This window comes from Tenrec ecaudatus, chromosome 8 (assembly GCF_050624435.1).
Source record: "Tenrec ecaudatus isolate mTenEca1 chromosome 8, mTenEca1.hap1, whole genome shotgun sequence".
Taxonomy (NCBI): domain Eukaryota; kingdom Metazoa; phylum Chordata; class Mammalia; order Afrosoricida; family Tenrecidae; genus Tenrec; species Tenrec ecaudatus.
The window spans coordinates 122,398,902-122,425,322 of record NC_134537.1 but is presented as its reverse complement, the minus strand read 5'-3'; the positions used below and the strand labels follow the sequence as shown (position 1 = coordinate 122,425,322).

The 26,421-nt window shown below is 41.4% G+C and overlaps 1 protein-coding gene across 1 annotated transcript in view; it reads left to right on the top strand.

Annotated features, from left to right (window-relative positions):
• CYP4V2 (cytochrome P450 family 4 subfamily V member 2) overlaps positions 1–26,421 on the top strand; it is a 38,349-nt gene that overhangs the window by 1,692 nt on the left and 10,236 nt on the right. Inside the window, exons 2-7 of the mRNA XM_075556792.1 lie at positions 11,422–11,534; positions 13,424–13,509; positions 16,552–16,742; positions 17,123–17,192; positions 19,591–19,717; positions 23,967–24,137. Coding sequence (XP_075412907.1) covers positions 11,422–11,534; positions 13,424–13,509; positions 16,552–16,742; positions 17,123–17,192; positions 19,591–19,717; positions 23,967–24,137 — 758 coding nt within the window. The remainder of the gene's footprint in view (positions 1–11,421; positions 11,535–13,423; positions 13,510–16,551; positions 16,743–17,122; positions 17,193–19,590; positions 19,718–23,966; positions 24,138–26,421) is intronic.

The following is a 26,421-nucleotide window of genomic DNA, read 5'->3' as shown; positions in this document are numbered from 1 at the left end:
GAGACGGGCACACTTAACTAACAGGACAAAGGAAGGGCAGAAACAAAAACCGCTTTATTAGAGTGAAGCTCCCACATGAGGTTCTGTGGGCTAGCAAATAGCCTAGGGATGGGGTGCCCAGTGGACTGGGTGTAGGCTTTTTAAAAGAAGGTGCCTGGCGATGGGGAAACCATCAGAGGCGGCAGGGGTTGCAAGCCGTCTGAGAAGTTTGTCAGCTTCCTGCAGGCCTTTGTGTACCAGACCATGAGGTTGCATGCCCTGAGCCTGTTGTTCCGTCTTGGCTTTGTTTGACCTGGCCAGTTTTCAGCTTCGAAGGGGCCCTTCAATTTGCCCTCCTGACTCCGTCCAGATACTAACCAGGCACTCCCGAGACTGCCTGTTCCAAGTGATCCAGCCACACATTCAAAACATACAAAAACAACATATGAAAAGGTTATCTTGGTTAATATTAAAAGCAGAGATAACCTCCCTTTATAGCCTAAGTCTTCATCCCTGAATTATAGACACCACTGTCTTCCTCCTGGAAGTGAAACAATTACGATGTCTTATCATCTTTTGCTGGGGAATTATTTGTAAGACTTGAAATCTCTGTTGAATAAGGCCTGTTGCAAAATAAATTGTAAGCATAATAGAATCTCTAAATTAATGTTATTTGAAGTTACTATCTTAGGGGGAAAGAATGCCAATACACTGTCTTTTATCAAAGGCAGACTGTCCAGCAAGTACTGGATTTAGGCATCAAATGACCCCTTTGTTCTATTTCCAACATTGTAACCAACAAGTTGTTTAATTTTGAGCAAACATACCAGCGATTAGGAAGATGGCAGAGGAGTGGGTTACAGTTTCCTCTGTCCTGCAGAAGGTCAGCATGAGTTGGGGCCTATAATAGCAATAGTTATGAGAGAGTTATTATTGGGTTTGAAATGTGTCATTATTACAAGTCACAGCCGTCCCTGAGTGACAGGCATCCCCCCTGTCCTTGGAGCGGTCTCTTCTGGACCCCAGGGGGAGCTAAGCATGGCTTTTGTGTACATTTATTGATGCTGACAGGGAACTGAACTTTTCATTGATTAAAACAATCAGCTATACTTTACTTCTAGAGCAGTTTCCAGTATACAAGAGAATTGTTCAGAAAGTACAGAATACCCATGGATCCTTTTCCTTCCTTCACATAATTTCTGCTAATAATAACAGTAGCACTTGTCACCAGCGATGAACTAATCTGGGTGCGTTATTACTACCCAAAGCCCACAATTAGTTGAGGCTTCACACATTGTGTTGGGCTTTGACAAATGCATCAACCCCTGTGTATCCCATTATGGTATCAAGCAGACTGGTTTCATTGCCCTTAAAGGGTACAACTAATCTAGGCCACTTTCAGATACTGCTTTCGGGGCAGGGCAAGCCCCTTGTAAGAGAGTATTTCCAATCTCTCCCTTCAATCACAGTAACATTTCTGCCATTTGCTGTATTATTGCTATTGTAATGCTTTGTTTTTTGTACTGTGTTGATCTGTGCCTGGGCCCAAATTACCATGTCAAAACAGCTCTGGACTGTTTCTGTCCAGGTGACACTGGCCAATACAATAGTGTCTGACTGTGTGCCTCTCCATGACTTCACCACACCAGTCAGACTGCACTCCCAGAGGGCATGGGCTGGGAGTGCATGGATGCCCACACACCTGTGTGGGAAGCTCAGCTGATGCCTCCGATATCCACATGACTTTGTAAACTGTTTATCTTTGCTCTACCACCAGCACAAGCGCCTGCCATGAAGAAGGGACCCTGTTCCTTAGCTGCCCACGTTGAATTCTGGCCTTTGTATCAACCACACCAACCTCTTATGGTTCCAGCCTTCCCAGATTACACGAGGGGCTTCAAGAATGTGGTGGGGGAGATTCCATTATCTTTTAATTCCATTTTTCATGATTTTTCTGAAGCCCCCTCTTATGCATTTCCTTAGATACATTGCTGCGATTGAACCAACATACCCCTCAAGGAAAACTATTCCTCTCCATAAATGTTCAGTCGTGCCCTGCAGGCTATAGAAGAAAACCAAACCCATGGTTCTCCAAGGGCTCCAGTTTCACCTCCCACCGTTATGAGCCCTCCCTCACCCCTATGCATTTCCTACATCATACTTCGTGATGTGGTACACGCTTGCACTGATGCTGGGTTCTGTCTGCTGACAGGTGGGTCTTCTCCCTCGTCCCCCAGCGATTCTCTGCTGCCTATCTAAATTGACTGTGGTCTTCTTTTGTGAAAGTCCTCTATTTTTCCAACCCAAACCACTAACTCCTCAGACTGAAACTTCCATTTTCACACCCCTTCCATTTGTCTAGTATTGGGAAGAATTACAAAGGCGACTCTTCCTTGAAATGTTCGTTGGGGTAAGCATCATATCCTTTTGAGAAATGCCAAGGTTGTAGGAATGCATGGGTGACCTAAGATGCTATGTCATAGTCATTCCTCATGTCGAGAAGTGGAACAGAAAACTGATGAAATTATCATATGTACGCGAGTATCAGCCGAGTTTTCTCAGCACAGGCTTTATGCTGAAAATGCTCTTCAGTTTTTTGGATTAGGTTCCTTGACTTATACTCAAGTAAATACAGTAACTTTGAAACCCCACTATCAAATCCCTACATTTCCCTCACTATTAATTGGCTCAATTCGTCTTATGTTCACCTCCACATTTTGTTCCATTTCCAAAGCCCTAACTTTACCTTCTTATCTTATAACCTATTTTCTGTGTATTAAAGCAGAGAGGGAGACAGCTAATGATTTCTTTCTTTGTGTGTCGATGTGTGTGGCCTCTGTCATTTAACATTTTGAAACCTGACTGCACTTTTCCGACCCACAGCTCCAGAAGCGTAACACTCTTCTTGCTCAAGTATTTTGAAATCATTTTAGACTTACAAAATCATTATAAGTCATACAGGGTCTCACGTGTGCCTTTCACCTAATGTCTTCTACTATGAACATTATATATACATATAAGAAATCGATGTTAGCACCCTTGTGAACTACCATCTTTATTTGAATTTCGCTAGATTGCCCCACTAATGCCCTGATTCTGATCAGGACTCACTAAAGGCTCTGCGTGGCATTTGCTGATTGTAGTCTCTCAGTCTTTTTCTATCAGTGACAGTTCTTTAGTCCTCCCTCTCTGTTATAACCTTGGGATTTTCCATTGTGCTGTGGTTGGCTAGCTTTAACTCCTGTGTACCAGGAGAAAGCATTGCCTGGCCCCATGTTCTCTTTGTGATTCTTGGAGTTCTTTAGCTATTGTGCTAATCGTCTTCATTTAGGGTTTCCCTGCACAGAGAGGGAGAAAAGGTGGAACAAACTTTTCAATTATAAAAAGTTCAGGCTTATTGGGTAACTAGAGACTGGTGGAATCCCTGAGATGGCCCTCTGTTAGTCTTCATATCCAGAAACATGCCCATCCCCATGGCTCAGATGTCAGGCAAACAAATGGCAGGTCTGTAAGGGTTGTGATAGAGTCCCGGAGTGTCCCTTAGTCGGCATCAGCGATGGAAGAAATATCTCAGCAGTCAGCGATCATCAGTCTCAGGAATCTGCGAGGTCTTCTTGATGTTTTGGGTAAATTCAGTAAGTAGGAAAGGGTCAAGTCACGCAACAGATTCCCTTCTTTCTTCTGGGCCTTGCTGGCTGAAAAGAAATCCACCTATTTCCTTTGCCTGTGAAAACATAAACAAACAGCCCCTCTCTTCCCGGTGTCAGCAACCTGGAAACAGAATCATGGTTAAGATTGGGTGGCTTCTCCATCTTTTCCATGTTCATCTTCCCCCAAACATGATTACATCCTTTTAAAGGGAATCCATCAGCATTATTCTGCAAAAACATAAATGTATAGCCTTTCTCCAGGTGACAAATGGACCTGGATCCCAAATGCGATTTTCATCTTCTAAGGACTCCTTAGGATCAGCTTTTTCTGTGGAAGTGAAATGTGTTTATCTACCTTAATTTTGTTACAAGGTTTTAGCAAGGAAAAATTTTTTTTGTTGTTAAAATGACTAAATGAAATTTGTCAAACATAAGGTTCCTCTTCTCCTCCTTCTGTTTTAACAATGGTCCTCAGGCAATAACCCCTATCCAGAGTTGAAAAACCCTTTCCCTCTAATTTCTAATCCATGTGGGGCATGGTTGTTTCTCCACAGCATTCCCAAAGACCCCTTGATTTAACATAGGGTGGTCAGACTTCTCAAGTACTCTTCCTGATAGGTATACATTTTTACTCTAGGAATGCAAGGAAGCAAAAATTGGCTTAAACGATCTTCCTTTATAAACCATGGTATATCAGATTTTATCACTGCCTTAATTTCTTCATAATCCTGATTCATAATTCCAGCAACAATCTGAACAACTTGAGAATTTAGATGAGAATTTCCTAGTAAACATCCCATAGTCCTTTTAGGTAGTAGACCCCAATTACTGCTCTTAAAAATTTCTGATTTAATCGCAGCTTTTGGCTTTTCCTCACAACTCTGATCAACTCCAGTATCAATTTGAATTCCTTGAATACTTACCATATATATTCGAATATAAGCCGACCCGAGTATAAGTCGAGGTACCTAATTATTACCTGGGAAACCAGAAAAACTAATTGACTCAAGTATAAGCCTAGGGTAGAAAATGCAGAAGCTATTGGTGAGTTTCAATAATCAAAACAAATGAAAATAAAATTACTAAAAATGGAGACATCAGTGGGGTAATGTATTTAAATATTTATTTTAAATTAAAAACATAAATAAAAGGACAACAAGTCATTTAACATTAGTAAACCAGCACAGTAAGTGGAAAATAGGTTCAACCAAAACAATAAGGTATCAACAATGATGCCTTAAGAGTACTATTCCCTGAGCTCAGTCAGCAACCAAGCTAAAATGTAAAGAGTTAAAATCCTTCAAAACTGGATTCTTCCTCATCATCCGTATCCCAATGCAGAGCTTCAGCTGGTGTGAGGTCATCATAGACGCTGTCCTCACTGAGATTGCCGTCATCACCATCACTGCTGTCATTTTCAGACAAAGTGCAGTCTTCACTGCCATCCAAAGCATTACTAATACTACATTTCTGGAAGGTATGTCACACCATGTCTTCTGGAATGTATTCCCATGCATCTCGAACCCACTTTGCTATTAACTCTATGTCAGGCTTCGTGAGATTTCCTCCTTTTGTTAGTTGGGCTTGACCAGATGATATCCATTCATGTCACATCCTTCACACATGGTTTTTAAAAGGCTTATTCAAAGATACATCCAGCGGCTGCTGTACAGATGTAAGCCCACTTGGAATAATGGCTAAAGTAACTTTACTAGGTTTTGTAAAATTTTTATGTCATCCAATAGGTGGGCTCTGAACATATCCCAAACAAGTAACGATGGCTTTTTCTTTAAGGCTGCTCCTGGTTGTTGGTTCGAAATTTCTTAGAGCCATTTTTTTGTTCCGTCTTTATCCATCCAGCACGCACAGTAATTTTTGGTGGGAAATTGATCCTTTTAGGCAAGGTCTTTCTTTTAAAAATAATGACAGGACGCAGCTTAGTTCCATTAGCCAAACATGATGGAACAACTGTAAAGGTTTTTTTTTTTCATTTCCTGTGGTTTTGAGAAAAAATGTTTTTGCCTCCTAAACTTGCCACAGTTCTGTTGCTTGGAAGATCAAAAGATCAATTTCATCCATATTCCCAATATCTGCCAGGTCATAATTATAAATGACTGGAATGACATACGGTAATTTTTTCTTCAAGGTCTTATGGCAAATTCTGGGAAGTCTTTGTTCTCTGTCTCAAACATAGTAAGCCAAACCTATTCATGAAGCGGGTACACCATCCTGCTGACGCAGCAAATTTTTCAATGCCTGGTGCTTTATATTTATCATCCTTAGCCATTTGTAGAGCGGATTACCATGTGTGTTATGCAGTAAGCATTTTGATGACAATACTTAACCCATTTATGCAATTCACTCTCTAGAGCCCCATAAAAAGACGTTAAACCATGACGAGCTTTTTTAACTTTTGGAATCTGTTCCAAGTCAGTCTTCATTTTCCACCACTCCCTCACTTGCTTTTCTTCAACACAGAATTCCCTATTTGCAATATTGTTATTGCTCTCTTCTGCTCTTGACACAACATTCATTTTGAAACCAGCCTCATATGACCGGCGTTTTTGTTTTTGGTTCAAGAGTATCCATTTCTAATAGGATAAAAAACAAGACTTTGAAAAAGAACTTTCATGGTAATGCCCCCCAAAATGATGTGTTAGCCGGGAGGAGGGGGAGAGTCCGTGTGGGTGGGGGATGCAGGATGTGAATTAACACAGAGACCAGAGGGGAGAGACGGAGCGCAGCCACAGACACATCCTTACCAGTTCAGGTGCTAGCCTAAGTGAATCTCTACGGGTGCTTCTGCGAATTGGAGCCGTCCATGTCAGTAGGAGGGCTCTGATTGGTTAGATGTGAGTAAACAAACATTCAAAGCCTGCAGTGTCAGCAGGGCTTTGAGTGAACAGCAGAGAAATGGCAATCACCCACGAGATAACCGGTGCTTGTCCCATTACCTCTACCTTGGGCGTGGGGGAGAGGGGTGGGCAGCGAGATGTTACACCTCACTGGGGTACCACTGACCCGTGTATAAGCCGAACCCCAGTTTTTCAACTCGGTTTATACACTAGTATATACGGTAGGTTGAATCTTCCTGATAAAAACTGTATTACTCTCTTAATAAGAGACTCCTGCTTTTTAGGGTCAACAAACTGTCATGATGGCTTCTGAGCCTTTACTTGATTAGTCAAACTTACTGCAGCAAGAACAGAGGTTGGGCTTTTGCAAGTTTGGTTAGGTCTGGTCTCGTGCTGTGAAGTTGGGGAAACCTGTGGTTTCGGTTTCTGCCATTCAAAGATTCTTTTGCTGGGTTAGGCAGAGGCTTTGCCTTCTGTGCTCTGTTGGGCGGGACTTGGATCCAGCTCCTTTCTCTAGTTCCCTGCTGGAAGACCTTTGCTAATGGCAATCCTTTACTGTTGAATCTTGAGCGATCCATTGACTGGCCCAGTGAGTTCCTTTCCTACAGCAGGGGCAAAGTCCAGGTTCTTTTAAACACGAACTCGGTGAGCCTGGTCCATGCTCAGATGCAGGCTGCCGCTCGCTCTTTCTGGCCAGGGTGATTTTCCATACTCTCTTTGAAGATGACCTGTCTTTCTGCAACTAAAGCACCTTCTTCTTGGTCTGGTGTAATTTTCCAAGGCAGTTGCCATGAGGCTGGCCTTGTATTCCCTTGTCTCTACATTCCTGCGTATTCTGAGATAATCTAACAGTGTGCCCTGTTCCCTGTAGGGATGCAAGGCATTTTTACAGTGTTTATTATAGAAATCATAAGATAGCTTATGCAGTAGGTCTCTTCCTACCTGGACATTTTTTTACACATTTGGAAATAGAATTTTCCAATCGGGACACAAAGTCAGCGTAGGATAATTCTCATCCCCTAGCAATTGATGAATTCCTATATCTATCCCATCCTCGGCATTCTTCAGAGGTTGTGAATGGGTTGTAAAATCCCACTACATACAATATTGTAAGAATTCTGAAGGGTAAAGACACATTTTCACCAGGACTCTCCAGTCAGTAGGGGTCCAGCTCTCAGACTCCCTAAAACCCTTATCATGCTAATTACAAATGTGAGTCTGGGTCATAATCATTGACTGCCTGCTTGAGATCTTTTAGCAACACAAAGGGGAAGGCACTGTGAATTCCTTGTGGGTATTTCCCATAAGGCTGTCTGTTAGCAACTCTAACAGGATAAGACATTCTAAATTCTAAATCTCTTTCTTCTGAAATCCCCCTTTCTACCCTTGAAAGTAAAGGTGCTTTTATATATTTTGCCTCTTTGCTTCTATTTTCTTCGCTGGTCTTCTCCACTGGTATATCTTGAAGCTCCACTTCTCAAGCTTCACCTTCCAAGTTAGCTCTCTTAGTTTGCATTTCTATGGAGCTAATCCCTCTACCTCCAGCACTGGTTTGCTGGATTGTTTTACAATCTCTGGTCTTTACACTAAATTCCAGCAGGGGAGCAGATGCTATTAATATGATGCCTCGGTTCTGACTCAGGCTTAGTTTTCTCAGCTCTGTCTAATATCTTCTCATCTGCCTGCTGATACCCATTCTGCCTGCCTCTCACAGATTTAATTTGGGGTATCTCAAAGGTTTTGTTAAGTAGCTAGCATCCGGGATGGGAAGTCCATTGACGCATGCCCAGGAGAGCCAGCATAGGACAAAGCTGGATTTTCCCGCCGGTGGGCGCTGATGGGCGTTACACCTGGAGCAGCCCACCTGGGCCAGGTGATTGCAATTCAGCCAATGGGAGCGACCTGGGTTCGTTCACCACGCCTCCCCTGGGAAACCTTGAAAAGGCAGGGATCGGGAGAGAGAGATAGGGGTCTTGTCTGGTCGTCTTCGTGGGAGAAAACTTGGGAAAGAGATCCTTGCGTGACCCTGAGCAGTCTCTGCCAGGCCGCATGGTCAAAGGAATCCTATGGGTGCTGCGTAAAACCTGAAGCTTCTTTTAACTCTCATTAAATTCACTTGGATCCAGAGCCCGGCTTCGGCATGAAATCTTTCTCTTGCGGAGCCAAGGACCGAGGCTGAAATCTAGCCAAGAGAGAGACCTTACAGTTTCTCACTAACTTGCTGCTTTTGTTTCTTTGCTTTTCCTACCTTTGAAAGCAAGGGAACTTCCTTGGATTGTTTAATAGCCTTGCTTTGGGTCTTGGAATTCACTTCCTCTAGTGCTTTATCACCTTAAAACCTTCGGAGGCTGCAGTCCCCCAAGGCATATAGGCTTTGGCCATGGGGTTTCGCTTATAATTGGAGGCCTTGCATAACACATCAATTCCAGCTTCTTCAGTTTTTCCTAAAGTTTTATTACCTAATTCATGCTCATTCAAAGATACTTTAGCTTGCTTTTCTAAAGTTGGATAGACACAAGACTTCTCACTAGACTAGACTGATAATCCTCATTCTCTTCCACCTGCAAAGGTACTAAGACCATCTTAATTTGAACCCACAGAGACCATGTCTCCACAGGGATAGTCTCCCCATCTCTGTGTGCTTTCTTTAAGTTTACAATGGCTTTTTCCCAGGTCTCTATGTCAAAAGTTCCTTCCTCTGGGCACCATGGATTATACCTTTTTGCTACTTTTAGAAAACAGTGCATCCTTTTCTTCCTTTACTTTTTCCACCCCGCCTTGTCAGGAAGTGGACGAGCGGAATACCATAAGTCTCAGGTTTACTTTTCCTTTGTCCCATTGTCCTCTTGAAAATACCCATTCACTATTTCCACTACTTATCTGCTAATCCCCACACCAATTCCTCACTTCACACAATTTTCCAATTCACGCTCCTTTCTGGTGGGGCCGGACAATTGTTAAATGGGGTATAACGCAAAAGAGTTTTTTTCATAACTGCCCCACGTTGGGTGCCATTTGTGGGGGAAATGGCCAGCCCCCACAACTAATCACAGGTTCGATAGGTACAATTGTATGTTTAAGATATATAAAGACTAAGAGGACCTGATGCAAAGGGCTTAAGTAGAGAGCAAATGCTTTGAAAATGATGAGGGCAAAGAATGTACAGATGTGCTTTACACAATTGATGTATGTATGGATTGGGATAAGAGTTGTATGGGTCCCTAATAAAATGTTAAAAAAAGAAAAGAAAAAAAATATATATAAAGATTATAGTAAAGTCATAGAAAGAATGAGAGAAGAGAGAGTCAAATAAAGAAGTCAGACACATTCCATGGTAGCATGCTCAGCTTCTGGATGGCCATGATCTTACCAGCCAGGTCCGAGCACAGCATGGGCAGAGGTGAGGTGGGGCGGAGCAGAAGAGGTGAGGTGGGGCAGAGCAGAAGCCAGAGAGAGCCAGCCAGGGACCCTGTTTATTGCTAACCAAGCGTGATTACAGGTAACCACATGTCACAGGTAGGTGTTGTACAATAGACAACACAAGCAATAGGAGGGGAGGAGTTAGGGGTGTACACATGATAGGAAGGGGTGGAACTACAGGTATACATGTGACAAGAAGGGTGGACCCTAGATTCATGATAGCAGCCTAACTTTGATCACCCTTGGGTGGGCTTGACCTCTCTGGGTTCTTCTACAAGGAAAGAGTCAACTACTATCCTTATCAGAAAGGAGTGGGCCCTACGTGTGGGATACACAGTGGTGTCGGCTTGCTCTGGATGACTAATAACCCCTAGGGAGAATAAACCCTGACCTACTTCTGTTGACCTCCAAGTGTAGCCATTAACCACATGTAGCAAGCAGCTAAGATAGGCATATATTAGGGGAGACAACTTGGGAGAAATGCTTCTGTTTCCTACACTAACACAAAGATAAAGAGCCAAATATCTGGTTTGTGGTGTCAGCCATGGTTTTTCAGAGAAATCTTTAAAATGACACTTAAACCATAAGTCAGTATTGTTAGGCCAAAAGCAAGAGCAGTTTCCTCTGAAAATACAAGTATGTGGGAGCTTTGAGAATTGGAAGATAGAATATTCAGCACCTTGGTGTCGGTTTTGGCCACTATGACCCTGTAAGACAGAGTGGAACTATCCCTTGGCATTCCTGAGACTTTCAGTCTCTACAGGAGCAGACAGCCTCATTTTTCTCTCTTAAATTGACTGGTGGATTCGAACAGTTGACCTTGAGGTTAACAGCTCAATTTGTAGCCCACTGTGCTACCAGGGCTCCCTTCTGGAAGATAGGTCCAAACCCAAAACCACACTCACTCATATCCACCCTCTAGGACATGGTTAGAACTGCCCTTGTGAGTTTCTCAGACTGTAACTTTTGATGGGACTAGGAAGCCCCCCTTCTTTCTCCTGAGGAGTGGCTGGTGGTTTCAAACTGCAGACTTTATGATCCACAGCCCCCTGTGTAACCACTGCACCACCAGAGCTCCTATTGGAAGATAGGTAGGACAAGAACCTGTATGTAGAGTTTAAGAGAAGCACACCGTAGGTGGAGGTGGGAGGATGAGCAGCAGGAAGCAAACCCAGGCGTTCCTGCGGTATGAGCACCATGGTGATGCTGATGTCATAACATGGTTCCCGTTGCATGGTTAACCAGGCTGTCTTCATCCATGTGTGTGATCTCACTTAATGCTCTTAGCTCACTCCTTAGATCACAGGATAGGGAGGGTTTGGTGTCCCTTTCGGGACTGAGACACCTTGGAGTGAACAAGTGATCTACCTGATGTGAGAGCCCTTCCTTCTTTTCTTTACTTCCTTCAATTGATCCTTTAAGGATTCACAACAAGGAACTTACTGCAAAATTAGTTTCTTTTTTTTTTTTTAAATTAGTTTCTTGATTGGATTTGAAATAAAAAGTTTTTCTCTCAGAATTTTTTCAGCAGATAATTGAATATTCTGAAATATACCGAGACAGGCCACTGCTGAAACTCTGGATCGGACCAATTCCAATGATAGCCCTTTATCACGCAGAAAATGTGGAGGTGAGCAAGTGGTAACTATGAACAGTGTTTTACTAGATATTGCATGGTGTAAGACTCTCATCAGAATAAATATAAGAAAGGTGTCCTTTTTAGAAACTGAAATCCTCTATTGAATATTCTTTAAATATTTCAGGTTCTGCAGGTGTCATAAAGGCTCTTAGATATAATATGCATTCCGGAGAGGATGATACCCCCAGATACATGCACATATCTATTATCAAGTCTTATTTCTTTTCTCTGGAAAATCTGCCGAAGGATATAGCTTTACTAAGCCACAAACAGGTTATTCTGAAAGGTAAATCCAGATGATATGCCAAACACTGTTTAAGACTCCAGAAACGAGAGTTATATGACAGGACATGGCACAGTCAATACAGCAGTTGGCTCACACTAGAAAAGATTGTGAGGATAGGACCTGAGCAAGCGTTTCTCTGAGTTGGAACCAATTCAGTGACAACAAACCAAACAAGAAGATAATGGAGACACGGGTGTTTCCCTTAAGTTATCCAGGGTCCCATCTTATAACCATTATAATTAAAAAATTAATTCTGCTAAAGGAAAATACTAATATAATATTGATAGGTCCAAAGACAAACTCACTGCCATTGAATCGATGCCAAATCATAGTGACCCAATAGGACAGGGTCGAACTATGCCTGTGAATTTCCAAAACTGTAACCCTGTCTTTCTCCAACAGAGTGGCTGGTGGTTTTGAACTGCTGACCTTGTAACCAAACTTGCAGCCAAACTTGTAACCACGACACCACCAACTATGCTTCACTTTTAAAACTCACAGCATATTTTAACCATTGGCTTGAATTTCAAAGTATAATTTGCAGTGTTTTGTAAAAGAGATTTCTCATGTTCTCTTCATCATCATTATACCATGATAGGAACAAATTCTTCTTTTCTGTGTGATTGAACACTGGGGAAATTATCTTTTGATATGATAAGCAAATTTGGATCAGAGGGTGAAAATGAGATAAACAGAATTTCTCTTTATAGAAAAAATTAAAAGCTGAATCTCCTAAGGAGTAGTTCAGGGCCTGCCTTTCTTAGTTAATGTGTTACAAATGTTGGAATTTCTCCTGGACCGGAGGAATCTTAACCCTGAGAAGAAAGTGAGAGGACTAGACATAGTCCTATAGCACCTGCTGTCCTGGAGTGAATCCGTTTGGTCCCTGTGGGTAGAGATTTGCCCAGCATAGGGAACTCAATCAAGCAACATGCCAGTTTGTGTTCTGTGTTCTATGCTAGATGCTCAACTCTCTCCTCCTTCCCCGTGGACTCCAGTGGTCTACACTCATAGCCCCCAATAGAATTTGCATGTTCTCAAAAAAAAAGAAAAACTCATCACTGCTATTGGATCATGCTCAGATGCACCCAGTGAGACAGGGTGGAACTGTCTCTGTGAGGTTCACTCAAATGCTGGTTTTTCAACTCAGGCCTTTGTCTTGAGCTTCCTTCCTACTTTCCATTGGTGACCACGGGAATTCCTCCAGAATCAACATTCCTGATAATGAACTCCTAATTTCTATCCACTCAGATGTGATCAGCCTTTAGAGTCACCTCCAACACCAATAGACTGCTTTCAGGTTGGCTCTGAGTTCAAAGAAGTACCTTGGAAATCATTTCAGGTTTAAACGTCTTCCTTTTGTTCTCAAGGCTCAAGGACAGTTCACAAATATCAATTACATTTTTTCTTTTAAGTGCTGGAATAAAGCTTAATCTCAGTGAAAATCATGTCTTCAAATCCATAATGAAAATTGTTTCTCAAAAATGGTTGTATCTTAGCCAGGTATTCTTATAACTAAGGTTTGTTGTTGTTTGCTTGTTTTTGTGTGTGCATGGCTCAGATTAATGTTTTCTTTTCTTTTTCTATTTCCCAGGTAATTTTAACTAGTTCAAAGCAAATTGACAAATCTTATATGTACAAGTTTCTAGAGCCATGGCTTGGCCAAGGACTTCTTACAAGGTAAGCCAGCATAAGTTTAAAAGTAACTGTCTCTTGGAAACAGTTTTTTCCATGTGTTTTCAGGTAGAGTTGACACAAGTTCATTTTCCCTTGGCAAGACTGTGCTAACTAGAAATGAGAAAGAAGTTGGAAGGAGAGGTCTGGCTAACAGTGAAACGTTGACAGGGATTTTTAACAAGAAATCCAGGTTATTAGGTAATCTGCAGCTGCCAGATTTAAAATGATTTTTAAAAATCATTTTATTGGGGGCTCCTACAGCTCTTACCATGATCCACACATCCATCCATTGTGTCAAGCACATTTGTTGCCATCATCATAGAATTATTATTTTTTTAACCACTGCTCAGAATTGCAAAATTCTGATATGTGAGAGAAGTTTGAAGCAGAGTAATCTTGGAAATCCAAAGTGTGGGTAGTCAGAAACAGAGACAGATATTGAGCATAGTGAACTCAATCCTTCAACTGGCAGCCCGAAATAGGACTCCGTCCTCCAAGAGAAGGCCTGCCGGGAGGAAAGGCCAGGCATCTGTAAGAAACATGGAGCGCTCGGGCACAGTAGCGATGCAAGTAGTATCCTGGAACATGTGCGCCAGCATTCCTGTGGTGAGAAACTTGTTTATGAAGGTGCTTCGCAAAGTCCGTAGTGAATTGATAAACAGAGTGATTTTGTTTCCCAACAGTAGCTCTATCAAAGTCCAGATCCTTTTGTAAGTGAGGAGACCAGTCTGTCTCTAAGTATCTGAGGTTCCTGGTAATTTAACCACCTTAGTGCAGTCTTTGTTACAGTATTAACTGAAAAATCATTGGTGCCCTTTAAAAAAACCTTAAGATTAGGAAACAAAGAGTCAGAGGGAATCAAATCAGGGCTGTAGGGTGGATGCCTAATGATTTTCCATGAAAACCTCACAATATCCCCTCTTGTGTTAGTCTGGGTAGACTAGAGAAACAAATCCATAGATGCTCATATATGTGAGAGAACTTTATATCAAAGAGCAGTGGTACATTAAGGAAACATCCCAGCCCAGGCTAGATCAAGTCCACAGGTCCATTATTAGCCCATATGTCAATACTAGTCCATAAATTCCTCTTTAGACTCACACAGTCGTGCAGCAAGATCACACGCCAGTTGGTGGAAGGTCTTGTGGATCCATTGGTGGTGGAAGCATCACAGTGCTAACATGAGTCTCCACGTGGCTCCTCCAGCTCCAAGGCTCCGGGTGCAATCAGAATAGCTCCATGTGGCTTGTCAGCAGGAAGACCACACTGAAAGAGAGTGTGCCTGGCCTCAGTGTGTGCTATTTTTCTCCTTCCCACCTCCAAATGAGGTCATCAAGCTGCATCCTGATTGACAGGCTAGACCCCCGCCTCTTCACAAGTTGACAGGAGATTATGTAACTGCCACACCTTTGATGAGAAGAATGTACAGGAGCTTGTTGGGGTGCAGAAGAATTATTTGTTGACGCTTTCACAAGTGTTTCTTTTCTGCTAACGCTTCCGCTAGCTTTCTCAAACACTCTCACAATAAACAGATGTTACCCTTTCTTTTGACCCTCCTGAAAATAAACAAGCAAAATGCCTTGAGCATCTCCCCAATCTTTTTTTTTTTTTTACATTTTATTAGGGGCTCATACAACTCTTATCTTATCACAATCCATACATATACATACATCAATTATATAAAGCACATCCATACATTCTTTGCCCTAATCATTTTCAAAGCATTTGCTCTCCACTTAAGCCCTCTGCATCAGGTCCTCTTTTTTTCCCCCTCCCTCCCCGCTCCCCCCTCCCTCACAATCCCTTGATAATTTATAGATTGTTATTTTGTCATATCTTGCCCTATCCGGAGTCTCCCTTCCCCCCTTCTCTGCCGTCCGTCTCCCAGGGAGGAGGTCACATGTGGATCCTTGTAATCAGTTCCCCCTTTCCAACTCACTCACCCTCTACTCTCCCAGTATTGCCCCTCACACCCCTAGTCCTGAAGGTATCATCCACCCTGGATTCCCTGTGCCTCCAGCTCCCATGAGCATCTCCCCAATTTTTGTCATGACCTTTGCTCTTGACCAGTCTGCTTTTTGCTTTGGCTGGACCATTTCCATCACTTGGTAGCCATGGCTTTGATGATGCTGTGAATTCAGGATCATGATTCATATTCTGTTACCTTTTTTTGAAGAATGCTTCAGGATCTTGATCTCACTTGTTTAAAATTTCTATGAAAAGTTCTATTTTGCCTGCAGTTGGTCAGAGTGCAACAGTTTTGGCATCCCTCCAAAAGGCAGAAAGTTTACCAACTTTATCTTTCAGTCAGAATTATTTTAAAAGAACTGTTTGGGATGTCTGTGGTGCTGGCTATTGTTTATACTGTTAATCAGTGGTCCTCTTCAGTCACAGCACAGACAAATTTTTAATTTTCCTCCCAAATTGACAGGGATGACCTGCTGCTTTGGGCTTTGTTTCATCCCGTCTTAAAAAGTTATCCCTTTGTAAAGTGATAATTTGGGCATTGTCCTTATCAGCCTTTTGTAAAGCATTAATTTCACCATTCTTCCACACAATCATCACCATCAATTTGATGCTTGTTCTTGTTCCAGTTTTAGTATAATTTGTGTTGTTCTGCAAGGGGCTTTAAAAACTGTCTTATCCTTCTTAGTGCTGCAAACTAGATCCAATTCAGACAGGTCACAACACCTTAGTATGAGTTTGTTTGGGGAAAAAATATTTTGAAAAAATATGTTATTTTATGGTAAACATTTTTTCATTAACTTTTGGAAGACCCGTTGTACATAAATTTTCTAGTTGTTATGCTATTTTAAATATTAATATTATAAGATAAAGCCCCAAAGATCCACAATCTGTCAGTATGTATGAGTAGTATACATGTGTTCTCTTGTCATTCTGGGCAAAGCACTGGGCACTCTGCAGATTAAGTTGTTTTAGAAGAGTTTGGTTGGCTTAGCTTTGTTTGTGCATTGTTTGTCATGGATGTGGCTGCTGCCCTTGCGGGTTTTTTTGTAAACTTATACCCATGTATTGGATTTCTAGTACTGGAAACAAATGGCGTGCCAGGAGAAAAATGTTAACTCCCACTTTCCATTTTACAATTCTGGAAGATTTCTTAGATGTTATGAATGAGCAAGCAAATATATTGGTTAAAAAGCTGGAAAAACATGTTAACCAGGAAGCATTTAACTGCTTTTTTTATATCACTCTCTGTGCCTTGGATATAATCTGTGGTAAGTCTCATTACTTTGTTTCTAACCTGCTGGTGTAAAGATAAAATTGACCAAATGAAAAATAACATTCCATTTGGAAGGCAAATAAGTAGAGCCTGCATTCTTGGGGGTGATCCCATTGTTAATGTGGAAGACTGAGGACCAGTAGTCATTTCTAGGAATAGGGCCAGAGCCACAGGGCCAGGGAAGCCAAAGGGAAGAAGGAATAGAAATGGCAAGGAAGAAGAACTAGGGAAGGCATGGGAGAAGAGATTAAAGGGGGGGAAGAACAATTAAATATATATAACGGATTTTTGTCCTTTTAAAAGCTTCTGCCACTGCAAAATAAATATCAAGTATATGCATGTATCAAGTGTATGTCTCCCACCCATATTTTATAGAAACAGCGATGGGAAAGAACATCGGTGCCCAAAACAATGATGATTCTGACTATGTTCGTGCTGTTTACAGGTAAATGAAGTCCTTCCAGTTATTTTTTAAGTTGTTAGTGATCTGGGCTTTAAAGTTACTGCTAGTAATTTTTGTCTGGGTTGTCTTTTTTATTACTTCAAGTGAAACATCACACTAAAAATTAGCTTTGTCAATGAGGCATGTATTTTAACAGTAGAAGAATGGCTATGTAGAGTACAGACCATCCAGAGTGGAATGCATTATAAGATGATGATTTAGTGATATATTGAGAGGTAGAAATTTTATAATGCTGAGGGATGAAATAAAGTTATAAACAATGTACTGTAGCATGATAAACACTAAGTATAAAAAGTATACATAAAAAATTGGAAGATATTATACCAAAGCGTTAGCTCTGATCATCATTGTTTCTGTGTGCCCTTCCTTTTTTAAAATGTGTTTCGTTTGTTCTTTTTTCTACTTTCCCATATTTAAATAGAAATAAATAAACAAATAAAACCCATTGCCTTTGAGGGGATTCTGACTCATCACAACCCTAGAGGACAGAGCAGCCCTGCCCAGTGGGTTTCCAACACTGTAACTCTCTGTAGGAGTAGGCCCCTCCTCTCTCTTGAAGAACAACTGGCGGTCCCAACGTTTTACCTTGTGGCTAGCAGCCCAACGCGTGGCCATGTTGTTTTTGTAGTTTAAGCCCTCATTTTACCTTGACAGCTGGTTGTAGTTATGCAGCATCATGCATCCCATCTTTGAGACTTGGCACATTTTACTTTATTTAAATATGTACTTACCGAGCATCAACAATATGCCAACAATTGCACAGGTGTTTACTAATTGTCGTTGTTGGTTGCCATCAAGGTGATTTGGACTCATGCGGACCCCAGATGTACACCAGAGCGCTGCTCCAGAGGGTTTTCAAAGCTGGGATCTTGTGGAAGTAGATTACTAGGCTTGACTTTCCAAAATACTGCTTGGTTGGTCCAAATCACTAACCTCTCAGCCAGTAGTTGAGTCCATAACTATGTCTGCCATATAGGTAGTCCACTACTTAGAGGTTGTGTTTGTGGGCATTTGGGCCTATTCAACTCAAGCAATCGTACAGGACAGAGTAGTGCTGCCCTAGGTTGTAAATCTTTGTGGGAGCCATTCGCCAGGTTTCTTCTGTCCCAGAGCTGCTGGTGAATTTGAACTGCCAACCTTTCCATTAGCAGTTGAGCATTTAACCCTTGCATTATCAGAACTCCTTCAACTAGCTATATAAGTGGCACAAAAACAAACAGCCACATGAGAAACAGGCAATGGACAAATAAATATAAACTTATAAATTGCAATAATTGCTTAGAAAGATCAGATCAAGTTGATATTAGAGAGGAATCCAGGCATAGGTCCTGTAGAGTGCGTGGTCTGGGAAGGCCTCCATGCTGGTGCCGACAGGGGATGTTGCAGGTGTTTTTTCTGCTCCATCACTGGAAATGCTGAGGAAGAAGCTCAGGAAAGCCATGTTGTTGCTGTGCATCTTGGAATCACTTTGAATTCCTAGCCACCCAACCACTCCATAGCATTCCTAAGGTGCAAATATCTGCAGAAACTAGCTGCCATACTTCCTGCTATGGGAGAGCTGTTAAATTTGAACCACTGACTTTTTGGTTAGTGGCCAAGCTGTCTCAGCACTGTATAATCCGCTCCCAAGGTTGAGTGTGTGACAGGTGTGTATTCAATGAACTCCTTCCTGTACAAGAGATCAGCCAGTTGTTTCTTTTCATTCGAAGAGTGTGACCGAAAACAAATGAGTGGACATTTAAAATAACTATATAAGCCAATCACAAAAAGATAAAAATTGTATCATTTCATATAAGTATGATATACCTAGCTCAAAGAGGCAAATGTATGTACAGAAATCATAGCTTAATAACATTTAGGGACAGGAGGGAATGGGGAAAAGTGGGGGGTCATTGGTTAGGTAGCATGGAGCTTTTGTTAAAGAAGATGAAAAATTTGATGATGGATATTGGTTATGTCTACACAATGAGATTGATGTCATTGGTCTTACTGAATTGTGTACATGAAAAATGTTGAATTGCCTTGTTATCTATATTTTTACCACCACAACAAAAAAGTGAATTTCAACTCAACCTGTGATACAAGAGCCCTGGAAATGCTGGAAGGTGTCGTTGAAGAAATGGAAACAGAGACCAGATGGTTACCTAGTAAGGTCGCTTTAAAAAGGATTCTTCATTATTCAAACTATTTTTTAAAGCTTCATTGGATAATTAATAGCACAGGCGTCATTCATTGCTAAGCATAAAGCATGAAGTTCCAAGTAGCGTCTTAACTCATACCATCATCATTCCAGTACTGGAGTCAGACACCAAATAGTAGATGTTAAAGAAAAAAGACAATTATTTTTATCACAGCGACTATATTTTTACCCTATTTATAGAATGAGTGACATCACACTCCGAAGAATGAAGATGCCCTGGTTTTGGCCTGACCTTTGGTACCTAATGTTTAAAGAAGGACGGGAACACAGAAGGAGCCTTAAGATCCTACATAGTTTTACCAATAATGTAAGCCTGTGATTTTTTGTATTTTGTTAACATACTCTGTTTAAGACTATAGAGTTTGTGTCCCATAAAAATAAATGTTTATTTGAATAATAATGGTAAAAACCAGATTACATTTAAATTATTTATTCAACAAATATTAATTGAATCCTTACTGTGTGTCAAAAACCTGCCCAAGTTTGAAAGTATAGTAATGAGTAAGAAACATTGTTTCTACCCTAAAGAGGTTCATCTAGTAGAGGAATTTGTCTATAAATAGACAAATGCAAAATATAACCTTAGCTATAATAATAAGCAGAGTACTGTGTTACAAAAAATGAAGTGACAGGGATCTGCATTATAGGAATGTCCTAAGAAATATGGTTTAAATAGTAGTTTTCAAAGACAGAGCATCTTAACTTGAAAAACATTAAAATTTTAAGGAAATTGCCATTTCATTACCCATAGAAAAACACAAGGAAACAGTAAATTCTTATATAGGACGCCCATTTCTATATTAAAGGTGTTTCATGAAAAAGCAAGATTTCATTGAAAAGATGTCTGTGAGAGTTAGGTTTATTGTGCCGGTAGGAACATGTGGGATTAATCAGGTTACAGTTTGATTGGAGAGCAAAGAGATAAATGGCTCTGCAAGGCCCATCCCTCTCTCTTGCTCTCTCATGATCAGAATGTGTTGCTGCTTTGGCTAGTTCTCAGCCTGTGAGCTACACTACCTGTAGGGCAAGCCAACCCATGGACCATGTTGCTAGAGCTTGAGGCTCCTTTGAGACCTGCTTCCCCACACTGCTGGTGTGTACATCACTTGCGCTTGAGGCTGGTTGATCCTGTCGCCTTGCATTGCTTGCTTTCAATATCCCATCAGAGCCTGCTTTGCTAAGCACCCGAGCAACTACTATTGGTGACCCACCCTGATATTTGCTGCCTATAGGCAGACTCTGCTTGCCTTGTCTAAGGGAAAACTCCGCTGTCTGCTTCGTTGACTTAGGACCTAGCAGCCCACATGAGCTGAAGGACTTCCAGTATATTCACTGCTACATGGAAGTGAGTTGAACTGAACCCTCTGTATTGCTAAGTGGACTAATTAGCTGTTATATTCCTTTTTCCTGCATAAACCTATCCTCTTGAAAAATCATTTTATTGGGGGCTCATACAACTCATCACAATCCACACATACATCAATTGTGTAAAGCACATTTGTACATTAATTGCCCTCATCATTCTCAAAACATTTGCTCTCCACTTAAGCCCCTGGCATCAACTCCTCATTTCCCCCCTCCCTTCCCGCTCCCCACTCCTTCATGAACCCTTGATAATTTCTAAATTATTATTTTGTCATATCTTGCTTTGTCCCAGGTCTCCCTTTACCCACTTTTCTGTTGTCTGTCCCCCTAGGAGGAGGTTATATCTAGATCCCTGTAATCGGTTCCCCCTTTCCAGCCTACCTTCCCTCCACCCTCCCGGTATCGCCACTTTCACCACTGGTCCTGAAGGGATCATCCGCCCTGGATTCCCTGTGTTTCCAGTTCCTATCTGTACCAGTGTACATCCTATGTTCTAGCCAAATTTGTAAGATAGAATTGGGATCATGATAGTTGGGGGGTGGCGGGAGGATGCATTAGGGGACTAGGGGAAAGCTGCATGTTTCATTGTTACTACACTGCACCCTGACTGGCTTGTCTCCCCCAACAACCCTTCCATAAGGGGATGTCCAGTTGCCTACAGATGGGCTTTGGGTCCCAACTTCACACTCCCCCATTCATACTGATATGATATTTTGTTCTTTGATGCACGATACCTTATCCCTTTGACACCTCATGATCACACAGGCTAGTGTGCTTCTTCTATGTGGGCTTTGTTGCTTCTGAGCTAGATGGCTGCTTGTTTACCTTCAAGACTTTAAGACCCCAGATGCTATATCTTTTGATAGTCGGGCACTACCAGCTTTCTTCACCACATTTGCTTATGTACCCATTTATCTTCAGCAATCATACTGGGAGGTGAGCACACAATTATATGATTTTTTGTTCTTTGATGTCTGATAACTGATCCTTTCGGCATTTCATGATCACACAGGCTGATGTGCTTCTTCCATATGGGCTTTGTTGTTTCTGAGCTAGCTGGCCACTTGTTTAGCTTCAAGTGTTTAAGATCCTAGATGCTCTATCTTTTGATAGCTGGGCTCCATCAGCTTTCCTCACCACATTTGCTTATGCACCCACTTTGTCTTCAGTGATTGTGTTGGGAAGGTGAGCATCATGGAATGTCAGTTTAATAGAAAAAAATATTCTTGCATCGAGGGAGCACTTGAGTGGAGGCCCATCTGTTACCTTAATACTAAACCTATAAATATATGCACATAGATCTATTTCCCCATCATCATATATAAATATATTTACATATGTACCTGTCTATATTTAGAATTCTACAAATTCCCTTAGCCTCCTAGCCTTTGCCTCTTTCCTCTTTTTCTTTTTCTTTTTCTCTTTTCCCACTATCATGCTCAGCCTTCAGGGTAATGTAACTGAGGGAAATGCAAATGAAACCTATCTTCTTATATGTGTAGAATCATAAGTGTTGTGGTTTTGTCTCTCTAGAGAACCCTACTTAACACAATGTCAAATCATAAATTAGATGCACTAACAACGTTTCGCTTTAAAAATATTGTAACTTTGCTGTTAGTGTTTGTTTTAGCTCTATTGGAATTACTTTCTTTCAATGAATCATACCCCACCACCAAGAGACAGAGTGCGTAGTAAGGCAGTAGATGTTAGAGGTGTGAGACACTGACCGTGGCTGACCACAGTGAGTGAATTCGCTAAGTGGTAGAACAGTCAATGGTTTGTATGCTATGAGAATAATTACATTTTTCTTAAATACCTCATATAAAATATTAATGCTTAATACATCTCAGGCTCAACAAAAATACATTTGATAGTATTGAATAATTGCATATGGAGCACCACGGCCATGAAGCCATTCCGAATCGTAATGCCCTACATCATGTTCCTCAGGCAGTTCACTTGTGCAGGACCAGATAGCCTCATCCTTCTCCTGTGGAGCAGCTGGTGGGTGCGAACCTCCTGACTAGGTTCGCAATTCAGTGCTTACCTTACAGCACCACTAGGGTTTCTTAAGCAGAGCACCTGGCACTGGGAATTGCTTCCACTAAGAATAAGAGAAAACGCAGCCTTTTGCCCCTAGAGTACAAAGGACCCATTAAAAACAAAAGGTAGTAGCATATTTGGTCAATTGCCTTATAAGAGGGAAAAGTTGAAATATGCAACCATATTAATTTGTAGACTTTAATTTTTTTATCCACCCATCAAAATCTAATGAACAGTCTTGAAATGCATGACCGTGTTCTAAAGTATGGAAAATATATCACAAATAATACAAATTCTCTATGACAGGCATAGTCATTTCGAGCTTGAATAGAAAGACAGTAAGTGCATTTCAGGCGGTGATGAGTCAAAAGGAGAAAAATAAAACAAAGTTAGGAAGATAGCAAATGCTAGTGACGAATGGAGCCGTCGTCAGGGAGGATCTCTCTGATGGAGGAGCAGTGAGCCGAGTGTAAAGGAGAAGGCGAACTGTCAGGACAGCATAGGAGGACAGAGCGGTCTAGGGAGAAGGCAGCGCAATCATGAAAGGAAAAGTGATTAAACACCCTTGCTGTTTTATTCTCCCAGTACAGCATGCGATGAGCGGTGATGTACAATGGTCTATTGTATAATGATTGCCCTTCTTCTCACTACTTGAACTTTTTCTCGCCAGCTCATTCAAGTCTCACGGTACTATTTAGTAGACTACTACTGCATTCCCCTGTTGGAAAGTCTTAGAAACTACTGCTTAGAAACTGTGGATTTGCTTAATTAACATTACATTGGTTTTTGAAGGTTTAACCAAACTTGATGGCGATATTTGGGAAAGGATAGGAGGAATGATTGTACAGCAGAAAGAATGTAATCAGTGTCACCAAATTAGACATATAGTCAGTGTTGAGATGGTGTATGTCTTGTTATGTATCTTTTTACCACAAGAATAAAGAGAAAAAGAATTTCGCCGCAAACTGCCCTACATGTTGTAGGGAAGATCTACTAGAATCTCACAAGAGCCTAACTTGTTGTTGAGTTAGCAGGAACAGGAAATTTTAAAAAATGTAAGACGAAGAAAATAATATATTTTTCTTTGAAAAGTTGACTATATTGGATTAAAACAAATAAAAAATGTGACGGTGGCTTAAATCATGCAGGTCATCACTGAACGGGCCAGTCAAATGAAGGCGGAGGAAGAAGGGAGAGACCATAATAATGGAACTAAACGCCGGGCTTTTCTTGACTTACTCTTGAGTGCAGTTGATGAGGAGGGGAGAAAGCTCAGTCATGAAGACATTCGAGAAGAAGTAGACACCTTCATGTTTGAGGTATTGCTCTGTCCTTTTGGGTATCAAAGTCCAGTTGCTTATAGAATATGTAGCACTGCTTTTACCTTGGTAAAATTTAATGAAGGAAGCTCATCATCTTAAGAAATTACAGTAAAGTCCCCTTAATAAATGATGTCCACAAACGTGGATATCCATTTGCAGGAAAATGAAGCAGGACTCATAGCGGATGCTTTCCAAAAACAAATGTAAGACTTAAATGTAAAACCTAAAATACAAAGAACATTAAAAAAAGAAGGACAAAGTTAGGAGCGCTAACACCTGGCATAAATACACTATTGAACAAAACTGAAAACACGTAAGCAACAGCAAATAAGGCTGGGGCCACCTAAAAATTAGGCATGTAGACACATTAAAATACTCCATCAAAAATCTGAAAGGAGAGGTTCAAAATGGCCAATTGATCACCTAGAGAGTAATTCCTTTCCCAAGAACCAAGAGGGAGACATTAGGAAAGAGAAAATGACATGCTAACTATTAGGGAGAACAACTCAGTAGTAGTAACCCCAGTCCTGAGAGGTCCAGAGACCGTGGGAACTGCGGAGGGCAAGAGCAAAGGCGAGAGGCACAGCACTTCTTGCAGGACTAGACGCTGATTCAGAGGGCTCTTCCCTTCCCAGCAGGCGTCCACTCCATACACCAGACCTCCCCCCTGTCCAGCAAACGCCCCTAGGCTAGTGCTCTAGTCTTATGCCGTGGGCTCAGTGGACAGTTGTTGTTGGGCTGATTGTTTATAGTCTGTCTTGAGTGTGTATGTTTCTCTGATATGAAACCCAGAGTAGGTAAACCTATGGAGACAACAACTGGATTAATAGGCTCCCAGGGACATGGCAGGGGAGGCTGGAAGGAAATGGGTACTAACAAGTACAAAGATGAAATTTCCTAAAATTGATTATGATGGTGGCTACCCATTTCTTATGAATGTGATTGAACTATTGAAATAGATAGTATGTGAATTGTATGTCAGTTAAACTGTTAAACATAAACAAATTGAGTTAAAAACAAGTGTTACAAGAGAACACACAGCCTGGGGGGACAGATATTTGGCAATAACCTACAGGACAAAAGGATAATCTCTAAAAATGAGAGAAAACATCAACACTTCAACAGCTAAGAGACAAAGAGTTCAATTAAAAATGGGTGGAGAACATGAACAGAAACTTCACGGAAGAAGACATCCAGGTGGCCAACAAATACATGTGATCGCTTGTCATTAGAGATGTGCAGACCAAGACAGCAATGAGACATCCTCTCACACCAGCATTAATAGCAAAGTTAAAAGAACAGAACAGCAAACAACCGCCATGGAGTGAACGTCCTGACTCACAGTGACCCTATAGGACACGCTGGGCCCCCCCCAGTGGGTGTCCAAGACTGTAATTCTTTAAGGGAGTAGAAAGCCTCATCCTTCTCCCGAGGAGCAGCTGGGGGATTCAAACTGCAGACCTTGAGGTTAGCAGTCTAGTGCATGCTCCATAATAAATCTGATGTATAACTATTGCATGATTCCCCAATACCACCACTAAGGACATATCCTAGAGATGTGAGACCCGTGGCAAGAAGACAAATGCACACCCAAGTTAAACACAGAACTGTTCACTATAGCAACCAGGTGACCACCGTGGAGTAATGGATAAATAAACTACGGTACATGCACACAATGGTCTATTAGGCAACATTAAAGCAAACGGTAAACTGCATAACACCTCATAACATAATGAACTTGAAGGACATAATCCTGAGTAAAACAAATCAATCCCCAAAGGACAGCTATTGTATGAAACCCCTTATAAAAAGTGAGCAAAATGTTTTCATACATACAAAGAAGCAGTCTCTGGCAGCCGTCAGGGTGTCAGGTATGGCAGGTAGACCTCCAACGATCGCATTAGACAGATTAGATTCACCAGAGTGAAGGGAAAGGCAATGTTTAAGAAGAAGAAGGTTAGCAAGCATTAAACGATGAAGACAAAGGCACGTACTGGGGAGAATGCAAGAGTAAAAGGTAACAGAAATAAATACTGTCCCCAGTAACAACACTCTCCGAGTGGCTGCAGAGTAGACATGTAGGTTGGACAGGTGTGGAAAGGAGAATGGGGCTACAGCCATGAAGGTAGGTGAAGTCTATTGACATGGATTCTTGAAAAAGTCAATGTCATAAAATTGTTTAAAGGTTGGGGAGGAATTATTCTAGATTGTAGGAGGTAAAGAGACATCAAAAGTAAATTCAAAGCATAATCATTCATTTGATCCTGGGTGGAAAAAAATC